Below are 12,410 nucleotides of genomic sequence, written 5' to 3'. Positions count from 1 at the left end.
ATCTTCTGACCAACAAAAGATTTGAAAAAAAAAATCATCTTGCTTTTTATAGGAGAGTATTAAGTAAATCTCACTTAAAAACTCTCCTTTGACATGTATCAGAAGTAGCAGATTTAAGATTCAGTACAGTGAAAAGAACACTGAATTCTACTCCGATTCCTTATATTGTCATTTCAACTGCATCTGTAATTGCATTGTCCCAAATCTTTAGTGCTCTAAATAGCAGATGCAGTGGACTGAGGACATATATCATTGGGACTGGAAGGCATTTACCCAAGAGTTCTGAAGGAACCCACCAATTAAATTGTGATACTATTCAAAATAAGAAATCTGCTGTAATGAACAGCTAGTGTGCTCATAGATTAGCAGACTGCCATCAGGATTCCCAGCTATGACAATGGGAATCTGATTAGAGCATGGTTTAACTCTCTGTAGAACAATTTAAAAATATGCATTGAAATGTAAAACGTGTGTATCCCTTGATTCGTCAATCGCAGATATGAGTTTATCCTGAAAAGAAAATTTCGCAAATATTAATAAAAGATGTAAGTACCATGGTGTTCCACCATGGTTTGCAGGAGCCCTAAATTGGAAAGAACCTAGATATCAAACAGTATAGGATAGATTATGTATATCAAAAATGATGCAACCGTTAATAATAAACTCATTTACTGACAGGAAAGATGTCTATAATATATTTTTGAGTGAAAAAGGTAGATATAGAACTAGATAAATTCTATGTTTGCAATTATATAAAATTGCATATCTACATATACTTGTATGATGTCTAGAAGGATATTTACTAAAATGTTGCAAGTGCTTAGCAGAGCACTAGCAGAGTAGTGGAATTTCAGGTAACTTACTCTTTTCTTTGTTTTAAAAAAAATTCTTAAACAATAACAGGTACAATGACTACATGTAGTTTTACAAAAACAACAAAGGTATGTTCAAAAACAAGAGCCATGTTTTAAGTGGGGTTATAAACTAGGTAGTCTTACATTTATACTGAGAAAAGAGCTAGGATAAAACTTGGGATAAAAATCACTGGATACTTGAGTACATACAATTTAGTAGGAAAAAGGAAGTAATCAACTGATGTAATACAATCTTTTAGGAGATTTTGGAATTAAAAGGAACCAGAGAAATAATTTACACTTTAGAAAATTTTCTTATACCTATTCAAATAGAAAATTATTTTTATTGCTCTACCTATGGGTGGGACTTACAGTTTGGAAAGGTTTGGGGGAAATATTTAAATTGTATTTAGAAGATAATCCGATCTGAGCTATCAGTTACAAATAATTATCCCTTACATTTATATAACAATTTAGAATTTGTAAAAGACTTCAATTAACACAACCTTTACATATTCGAACCACAGTTATCCTTAGAGGTAGTTGAGGGAGTTAATATCCCCATTTTACTGATCAATAGGCCAACGCTTTAGATGGGATCTAGTCTACAGTCATACCACCCTGAGCATGCCAGATTCTGTCTGATCTTGGAAGCTAAGCAGGGATAGGCCTGGTTAGTACTTGGATGGGAGATAGAAGAGATCCAATGTTTAGAGATTCAGTAAACTATTTCCTCAAGACAGCAACCCAATGAGCTGCTGTGCCAACTTAAGCTAATAAATATTATTAAGAATATTGAAAATTAAATATAAACTATTAGCTGGCCTTTGTGAAAATTATGTTACAAAAATTGCCTCATCTTAGGATAGGCAAAAAGTTGTGGGAGACAGAACAGAAAAAGGGCAATTAAATGGCCAAGGAATCTGAGAGGTTGTTTAAACTAGCAAAAACTAAACCCATTTTAGAAAAGACTACAGGAAGATACAAGAGGAGAGGTACAAACCAAGTCTATAAAACTGCTATATGCTCTGGTGCTTGCCACAGTGTTTCGCACGTACTTGGTATTGTTTACCTGATTACAAAAAATAAGACTAAAGAACTATTAGAACTATTAGAATTACGAGACTTCTTTAAAAATAAATTTAAGATAAATAATAATTATTATCAAGAATTTGTGTCCCTTGATTAAGAGCTTTATAAATACTCCTTTAATCCTCACAATCGCCCCTTTGATAAATAAGAATTATCATTACTGTTTTAGAGAAAATAATACTCAAGAATTAAGTAAATTGTCCAAGTTTCTTAAGTAGTAGAGTTAATTTTTTTTTTTTTTGCTTTAATCTACTATAGTACTATTTTATACAGCAGAAAATATAAAACGAGAGGATATGAGAATATAAAGATTCGGTACAGTTTTACAGAGAATCAAGATTCATAGTCTTAAAGAGAACTAAGATGTTTAGGGGGTATGGTACCTAGTTTTTCTGACATTCAAAACTCACCCATTCATGTGTCTTAAGACCAGAGTCAAAATATGCAAAGAAATTGATATACAAGGGAACCTAACTTTAAGTAAATCAACATGTGAGGTCATTTTTAAAAATTAAAATAATTTACTTTACAAAAATATTCATATTAGTCCTTTAAATGGTAAGCACTACTTAAATATGGTTTACTTTAAAAATTTTTTAATTCTATACAATTTTTCTTAGACACATCAAAAGACTTAGGGCAAAGGATGTCCCATGAAGTCCCTTTGGACCTACTGATTCTTAAAAAAGAATCAATCTGAAATATCTGCTTATATCTCAATTAAAAAATTTTTGCTAAGCAAAGGATGATGCCAGTGCTGCTATAGAACAAATATAATTCCTTAAAAAAATCATCACTTTTGAAATTTGCTGAGGTAAGTTTTATAAGATTAAAGAGAAAGGCAGTAAGCAATAAAAATTGTGTAGTCCACATTTCTCTAATGCAACACCGTAAACCTACTTATGAATAAAAATCAACATGAAGTACTGCAATTGTCTCTTAAGCAGGTTATAAGTACAAGTATTGCAGTTGTCTTTTAAACGGGTTATAAATACAAATAGCATAAAAATATTGCTTTTAAAAACTCTACAGAAATTCAAATTAAGGTGGCTTCTGTAACCAAATTAAAGAAAATCACCTACTAATTTAAGCAGGAATGTAAAAGTTGTTCCATATTGAATGACATCAAAAAGTAAACAGAAAAAAAGACATAGATTTGCTCTTCTGACACCTATTTGTTGTTATAAACTACTGCCTTGGTTTCTTTGACCTACAAGTTTACACAACCTGTTATTAAAAAACATATTTAAAAAACCCAAGCAATTATTAGTACATGTCCTACAGAGCAATCCAGCTGTATTTCCCGAAAGCAGTGTACTATTTAATAAAATCAACCAAAAACCATGCTTAGTACAAAAGCAATTGTGATTTTTAAAATTGATATAAAAGGAATGAAAAAATACAAAAGGATGAAAAATAAGGATGGAATGCAAGAAGAATGTAGACTAATTTTCATTTGGCTCACATGCTCCTTTCCTAATCAAACTATAGATAAAGGTACATCTAATTAAATTAGTTACATGTTTCCCCAAACATTTTAAAAATTTTTAATAATTCTTTTCAATTTTTGTTATGGTGGATATACAATATTATATTAGTTTCTTATGTACAACAGTGATTAGACATTATAACTTACAAAGTGATCACCCTGATAAGTCTAGTACCCATATCTGACACCACAGTTATTACCATATTATTGACTATATTTCCTATGCTGTACTATACTCCCCCATGACTATTATTCTAACTGCCAATTTGTGCTTCTTAATCAAAACTTAAATAACTGCTTCAAGTTAGTAGTAAGATATATTATACAAATACTATATTTCAGACATATTGGGACTAAAGTCTCCAATTCTATTTGCCCAGCATTTCAAAATCAATGTGTCTAGGAAAATATAATCAATTACACTAAAATTTTGGTATGTTAACTTATTCTGCATTTGTCTAATTGGTGATATGTCAGTGTCATCATGTTGATGCTGGTGAAAGTTTCTGTAAGTTGATAAAATTTGCTTCACTTAACAAATTGTTTCACAGTATGAGATTTTTTAAAGATTAAGTATGTATTAACATTTTGGATTAAAAAGCTATAGTCCAGATAGCATTCATTTAAAATATGGTATCACATCAGTCTAAGAATAAAATGATAAGGGAAAAAAATAGTAAAGAAAAAAGAATCTAACCCAGGTACAGGACTGTGAGCCAAATAACACGGTTTGTTTTTTTTTCAAATTAAGTCTTCATATCATTTCTAGATAACCTACTGGATCATCATGTTTTAAAGGTAATTTCAGGAGCAGCATCTTAAGGAAAATCCCAGCTAAAATATAATTTTAGCAAAAACAGTTTGGCTCAATATGATTATGCAACATTCAGTTAAAATAGAAACATGTTTCATTATGGACAGTGAAACACAAACAAAAGAAAAGAGATATTGACCGTGTAATTTATGTCTTTTTCTAGAATAAACAATGTTTATTAGGAAGCTGTAGCCCATTTACAATAAATATCAACAATATCATGAAATAGCAGAACTGTTATTGTCCAAATACTGAACTCCTGTAACCAAAACACAATTTGGGTTCAAGAAAACACAGTATACACATACAAATAAAACACTCCATACACACCAAAAACAAAACCAGCTCAAGTTTAGGTTTGAACTGACTGGAAAACACTTATTGTGTCACTGCTTTAAGAACCCCTCGAAGCACCTTGTAACTCATTAACTGCACATTTTCCTTTGGAGGGAAACAAGGTCCTCTTTCTGTCACATATGCGTAAGGAAATCTCAAAACCCAGAGGCCATCTGGTGGGAGAGTGATTTCTTGTTTTTCTGGGTAGAATACTGGACATGGTGGTGGGCCTGGTTGAACCTGAAAAACATAGGTAATGTAATTATTTTGGTTTTTCATATAAGAGATAAATGCCTAAAGAAATAATAGGTTTGCATATAATGGGTACACTCCTAACTCTAATCATATCCAGTACTGCATTATAGTCTCAAATATTTTCCTGCTTTTCTACAGATTTTTTTCCCCCCTCTTTAATCTCTGCCCCCTTCCACCCTGATCTATGGATATTGTTGTTTCCCCTAAAGGACTGGATCTCTGAAGGCGGGGCATCTCCTCTCACACGCTTGTGGGCCTGGAGCCCCCGGGGTATAGTCTGTGGCTCCACCTGGAGAGCGAACCCAGGACCTTCTATGTGTAAAGCAGACATGCTAACCACTAGCACTATGAAGCCACTCTGCTTTTCTACAGATTTTTAACCTCAAGTTCTGTCTCTGAACCAATCGATGTGAACTGATAGTGTGAACTGATTAACATACTCACAATATATTTTTCAAGAAAAAGAGTATTAGGTATAAAAAGTATTTAAAATTAAGACCTGTTTAACGAAATAATTATTTTGATATTATCCTGTATTTTTTAAAAACAATCAAAACAAGCATCAGCATTTTGTTTCTAAAAATGGAAAGGGTTGTATTTCTTACCTGAGGCATTAGTATTATTTGCAAAGGAGCATCAGGAACCACAACAAAAAGCCTCATAAGTTGAGCATAATGTGGTTTTAGCCCTCTACCCTGAGATGATGACAGAATATATAAGGGCATATCACTATTCAGGGCTTTTATAGCTGATTCCTTTGGCCCACTTCCCATTACTTTCATTATTTTGTCAGGTCCTGAGCACATAAACCTCCGACCTCGAGAGTCTTCATATTCAAAGCCCACAAATGCTCGAGCTATATCATCTCGCCGTCTTCCTCTTCCCATTACAACTGCACTTCTCTTTCCAGGAATAGCTTTATTTGGAGCAGGCCAAGAATTTGTGTCTAAGTCTCCTTCATCTTCAGCTCTAGTCCTGATGACAATGTCCCAAGGCATAAGATAGTTTGTTCCTGGAATGAAGCCCTGTTGGTCTAAACCTGTATGAAAGTTGTAAGACTTAGCAGGGCCTAGTTTAACCAAAGACCAGCTGGAGAATTTCGGTAGGAGACCTTTAGGGCAATTTGAATGCAACATGCCCGGGAGATACTCAACTGTGGATGCCTGTCGATCAACCAAGTTTGGTCTCTTCTCAGTTTTTACTTCTCCTTGACCATGAACTTCTGGATTATCTCCTCCTGCTTGTGGATCAGCTGGATAGGTACCTAAACTATCTGTGGATTGGCCTAAACTCAAAGCTAAACTTAGGCTTGTGCTCTCTCCTTGGGTTTGAGGTTCTTTTTCTTTAAGTTTATCAGCATCTGTATCTGGAGGGGCAGGAGAAGATTCATTTTTGGCAGGAGCAGGATCTGGGGTACTTGGTTCAAATACTGGGAAATTGATATGGTCCAATTTTCCACAACATTTTTCTTCCAGAAGCTATAGAGAAAGAAAAAGAAGAAAAAAAAAATCTTAAAATTTTCATTTAAAATAACACATTCTTCACTCTAAAAAGCAAGATCAGCAATTAATGGATAAGCAAATAAGTACATATAAAGAACTTTCCCTTGTCTACATATCACACTGCAGTCACATTTACTTTTGTAGATATTTCGATTCTGAAAAATGTATATTTTTACTCAGTTCGTAGTTTACAATAACAACAAAAGAATTAAAAAGAAGAGAAAGGAGAAAAAAAAATTCATAGCCTACCTGATAAAAGTCATAGTTAGCTGCCTTGATATCAAAGGGATCATCTCGAGGTGCTTGTTTTCTTCCACAGTTACAGGCACCTGTAGATCGAGCTCGGCTATTATGATATAGCACAGGAGGATTTCTATCAGCCTCTGGTTTTTCTCCTGGAATATATAACAGTCACTATTAATTTCACACAAACAATGCAGTCAAATTTATTTTGCATTCTACGGCATCTAACCCCAAAACTTCTCCAAACGTTACTCTGGACATAAGAAAACCCAACACCAAATCTTGACTAAATATATGTAACAGAATAAACAAGTGAAAATACATAAAATATATATTTTCAATCTAAAGTTTTAGTATTTCTAAGTATATTTTATTATCATCACGGTGACCTTAGACTTCATTATATTCATTTTAGTCCAAAAAGCACTCCAAGATAAAAATGTTAATATGAAATTTCTGAAACTTTGTATTATTTAACGGTTCTCATTTACTAATCCCCTAGGGTTCATTCTTTAAATACAAGAAAATAATTAGTAGTCATAGCTGACATTTTCTTCTTACATCAGGAGAGAAAACTTAAATCTGATGCACCTAAATTTCTGTAAGGCTTTCTTTTTAAAATACCAATACATAGTGAAGAAGCGCTCTTAAAACAAGAAAAACATAGCTTAAAGTTTTTATTTCAAAATGCTGAGAAAATTTTAGCTACCTGATTTAGGTAATGAGTGAAATTTATGTACACAGTGTTGGTCAGTTAAACTCCTCTCCTCACAGAGCTGATGTCCATTGCTCCAAAACTTGTAGCAGTCCTCATGTAACTGCATGGCGTATTTGTGAAAGGCTGGACCCCTAGCATGTTGACTGTATACTCGCAGAGCCTGGGCAAGTTGATTCTTATGGACAGTCATTGTGTAATTATGAGGCAAATTTGACTGATAGGCACTATGAGCCATGGGTAAAGCTTTTTGGCACCGGTTTTCTGAGAATTTGGTGTCAATATCCAAAAATCCTTCCAAGACTTTAATACTGCTTAAGATCTTAGATGTTAGCTCCCCGGTGGGAGATCCCACGTCCTCCTCTTTCCCATCAATAGCTACTTCATACAGTTTTGAAGCTGCTGAGATCCACTTCTGATAAGTAGGAAGTTCAAAATGAGAAGGCTGCGGGTTCCTGCCCACACTGTCATCAAAACCTTTCTTGCTCAGGACTAGCTCCACATGCTGCCATAGGAATTCCCGAAGAGTGAAATCCACGAGCTGTCCTGAAGAACTGGAACTGCTGCTGTCAACGTGGAAAGAAAGTTGTTGTCGGCTGTGTTGCCTCATCACCTGGTATCGCCTGGGCCCAGAAAGGGGTGCGGGTACCAGTAAAGATTCCGGGTCTTTGACAGTACAATGACTCCTAAGTTGATCCAGCAACATGCCAACTGGGTCCTCCTCCTGACTTCCCGGAACTATGTACACAAAAGCTTGGTTGGCAGGCACAGTAAAAAGGCAGTTAATACTCTGATTAGTTAAGACGCGACTCTTCCGGAAGATTCTATAGATCTGGTCCTCCAGGGCATGCTGCAGTCTCCTTTTGGGAGAATGCTTCTTGGGCTTGTCTGGATGAGCTGGGTCCTGGTTCCGAGGGGGTTCCACTTTGAGGGCTCCATTGAGTTGAAAGAGGAAAAGGAGTCTAGGAGGGCAGGGTCGGCAATTTAGTTTCCAGTCTTTGCCAACTGGACAATCCTTAATGGCTGTTTTGAGGAGGGGCAGTACTTTCTGTCTCAGTCCATCCAGCGCTCTGAATACTCGATCATAAGTGATGTCAAAGGAACAAGTGGGATGGACCAGAAGCAGTATGTGACAGACGGAGAAAAGGTAAAGGAGACTGAGGCACTGCAGCTTCTCTTGATGCTTCCAGAACTCGTGCGCTTCTGCATGAGGTAAAGCGAGGCCACCCCCAGCTTCCCCGCTTTGAAGGGCCTGACAAGCTCGCAGAAGCTGGGAATTGTCACAGATGGAAGTGAGAAGAAGATACAGAACTTTGCTTTCCTGATTGTAATAGGCCTGCAGAAGGCTGTAGTCCTGGGAGCCTGGCTCTGTTTGGTTACCTTCCGCGGCAGCTACACCTCCCTGAACTGGATCCGTGGCCCCAGCCCCGGGGTCTCCGGCTCCACCGGCCTCCCCGACGGTGCCAGTCTCGGTCCTAATTCCAGGTTCTGGGTCCCCAGGATCTTGATGGGGAAAGAGGGGAAAGACCTGTCGGTCACACACCGTGTTCACAAGTGAGAACTTCTCGGAATTCAGTCGCAGAGCCGTCTTGCCAAATATTCCCACCACGCAGATCTCATCCTCTCGCCAAGGAGGCTCCGGTCCTCCGGCCACACTCGCTCCGCCCTCTGTAGGCGACCCCTCGGAACTTTCAGGGCTGGTCCAGGCTGAAGCTCCCATCAGAAGCTCTCGCAAGCTGACAGGGCCCGCCATGGTACACACACTTCTCTAGAGTCCTTCCGGTCCTCCCCGTAAACCCAACCGGCTTTCGTCCAGTTTTGAAATCCCTCCTCCGCTTCTTCAGTTCCTGCTTTTCTTTCACTTTAGGTTCCGCCTTCCGCACCTCCTGCCCTAGTTTTCCGTCAAGGTTTTCCTTAGTCCTACACCACAGCCGGTTTAAGATTTTCCTTAAACCCAGACTATAGAAATTGAGGTATCAAAAAGACAATTGGAAGCAGTTAGTTTGCATTTTAAGTAATATAAAAACACTGCAAAAAAAGTATCAAGTGACTTCCAAAAGTAGAAAACTAGTTCAGTTTCAGCTCCAAAACCTTGCTACACAAGGCATATTCTACATTTGTAACAAGAGGGAGCTTGTTAGAAATGCAGAATCTCAGGCTCCAACCGAGACATACTGAAGTCAGAACATGCATTTCAATGAAATACTAGTGATTTGTCTGTTTAAAATCCCAGCTGCCCAGGGTGGTCTTAGTGGTCTGGTACCAGGTGCTGGCTCCATCTCTCAATAAGGGTGTGACCTTAAACAAGTTGCTAACTTCTCCAGGTCTCAGTTCCTTTCATGATCTAAATGGGGATTAGGGAGCGTTTGAGATTTTGCTCCCAGCCATCAGTTTGGCTCAAATAAACAATTATTATTATTATTATTATTATTATTAATTTTTAAAAAAAGGGATTGAAAAAAATACCCTCCTTTATCTACCCCACAGGGTGCTTTTGAAGACCAAATGATGTAACTTCTATGAAAGTGCTTTGTAAATTGCTGTGGAAATTGCAAGATTCTTAACACACCGAGGTTTTCCCTCATTGTTCACATGCCCAGCCCTATTCTCCATCAGTATTAACTAGGCTAGCACTCAGTAGGTGCTGTGTGTGCTTGCACTCAGTATATGAATTCTAAAATGAATAAAAACGAATAAATTTAAAAATCTTAGTTTTTTGTACATTACAATTTGAGAAATACTGCTCTAGAAACATTTTCAAAGCAAGGTGAACGAATTTCCTTCTTTTGTCCTATTTCATAAAGAAATATAGTTCACTCGATCAATGGAAAAGAAAGCCAGCTCGTACAGAGTATGAGCATTAGAACAATAATTTCTCAGGCTTGGAAGAATATATACCAAAATGTTTAAAACATGTCGAGATTTGTTTACTTTTTTTCTTCTCTCTCTCTCTCTTTTTTTTTGTTTCTTTTTTAACAGAATTTATTTTTTAAAGCAATTTTAGGATCATAGCAAAATTGAGCAGAAAGTACAAAGTTCCTGTGTACCCTCAGCCCCAACACAGGCACAGCCCCACCCTGACTCCCTGTAGTACATTTGTTACGATCTATGAACCTGCATGAACATATTATTATCACCCCAAAATCCTAGTTTACATTAGGGTTTATTCTTGTACATTCTATGGGTTTGGATATATGGATTTAGAATAGTTTTACTGCCCTAAAAGTCCTCTGTACTCTGCTTGTTTATTTTCTCTTCCCTCAAGCTCTGGCAACCTCCAATCTTTTTACTAATTTCATGGTTTCGCCTTTTCCAAAATACTATATAGTTGGAATTGTAAAGCCTTTTCAGATTGGCTTCTTTCACTTAATAAGCATTTAAATTTTATCCATGTCTTTTCATGATTTGATAACTCACTTCTTTTTAGCGTTGAATAACATTTCATCATCTGGATGTACCACAATTTATTTATTCATTCACGTACTGAAGGGCATCTTGGTTGCTTCAAAGTTTTGGAAATTATACATAAAGCTACTACAAACATCTGTGTGCAAGTATTTGGGTGGACATATCTCTATTTTCCAATTTTTCTACAATAAACATTTTCTTCAATTTGTAATAATATTTAAAAATTCTTCCTTGAAGAAATGTGGAAAGTCTTCACTCAATATTTGATTTAATTGATTGGAAGTTTGAATTGTTAGATTGTTTTTTGAAATATTCTTGGCTTTAAAGAAGAATTAGATCATTTGTGTTTAATGAGTTCTCACTTGGAATGTCAAATAATGACAACAAAATAATTGAACATATTACTTACCGTGTGACTCTGTCCTTATCAACAATTATCTCATTTATGTATAATCTTACTTATATATGGAATCTAAAAAACAACTCATAGAAATAGAGAACAGATTTGGGGGATGGGTGAAGGTGATCAAAAGGTATATACTTCCAGCTATAAGATAAAAAGTTCTGAGGATGTGATGTACAGCATGGTGACTATAGTTAATAATACTGTATTGTATTTTTGAAAGGGAGTACATCTTAAAATTTCTCACCACAAGAAAAAAATTGTAACTATGAGGTGATGGATGTTAACTATATTGTGGAAATTATTTTGCAATATATTAATATATTAAGTCATTATGTTGTATGCCTTAAGCTACTACAGTGTTATATGTCAATTATATCTCAATACGACTAGGGGAAAAAAGAATTATTTCATTTATTCTCAAAGGAAGGGTAGGGCCCTAATTTGTGGTTGGTAGTGTTTTTAATATATTAAGCTATACTGGGCTTCCACTAATTCTTCTCAATTAACTCTTCTTTATTAACAATAATTTAGAAAAAGTAGGAATGGGTTTTTATGTGTATTTTTTGTCTATTTGATTTTTACTTGTTTCTTTCTCTACTTCTACATGCCCAGATCCCATTTTTCTTGGAAAAGACAACAAAAATGAAAAATTCTACATGTTCATCCATGTAAATTATATTGTGGTCCTCACATGTAGATCATTAACTATGTTTAGTAGGTGACTTTGCTGAAATAAGATTTTTTTAAAACAATTCTTTGACTACAGATTTCCCAGTAAGTAAAATGTTGAAAAATCAAATAGAAAAGACTCTCTTAAAGAAAACAGGAGCAACAAGAACTCTCATACTTTGCTGAAGAATTGGTACAATTGGTATAATCATTTGGAAAAAACAGTTTGACAGTATCTAGAAAATAGGCACACTTTATAATCTAGCAATTCCACTCCTAGATGTATGCACAAGAGTTACTAGAGTAACTCTTGTGAATATATACATGTTCAAGAATGTTTACATTGGCATGCATGTTTCATAATAGCCCCCAACTGGAAACAATCCTAATGTCCATTAACAATAGAATAAACGAATAACTATATTTATACATCAAAAATAAATGATCTGTAGCACTACACAATAACATGATTGAATCTTAAATATAAATGTTGATTGAAAGAAGCCAGAAACAAAAGACTATATAATGTATGGTTTTATTTCTATATACAGAATTCAGAAGCAAGAGAAACAAATCATAGCATTTGGGTCTGCATTCTTACACTTAGAAGGTAAAGCAAGGAAATAT

At 35.6% G+C, this 12,410-nt stretch overlaps 1 protein-coding gene across 1 annotated transcript; it reads right to left on the bottom strand.

The window, feature by feature from the left end:
- Positions 1–4,392: 4,392 nt before the first annotated feature.
- On the bottom strand, positions 4,393–9,104 carry SMG8 (SMG8 nonsense mediated mRNA decay factor). The gene is made up of 4 exons (XM_039885790.1): positions 7,295–9,104; positions 6,592–6,737; positions 5,446–6,318; positions 4,393–4,825 (listed from the first exon to the last, which is right to left on the bottom strand). The coding sequence occupies exons 1-4, from the start codon at positions 9,051–9,053 to the stop codon at positions 4,628–4,630; spliced, it is 2,976 nt and encodes a 991-aa protein (XP_039741724.1). The 5' UTR covers positions 9,054–9,104; the 3' UTR covers positions 4,393–4,627.
- Positions 9,105–12,410: the final 3,306 nt, after the last annotated feature.

Source organism: Pteropus medius, unplaced genomic scaffold (genome assembly GCF_902729225.1).
Source record: "Pteropus medius unplaced genomic scaffold, Ma_sr-lr_union100, whole genome shotgun sequence".
NCBI lineage: Eukaryota > Metazoa > Chordata > Mammalia > Chiroptera > Pteropodidae > Pteropus > Pteropus medius.
This window is presented reverse-complemented; position numbering and strand designations above follow the sequence as displayed.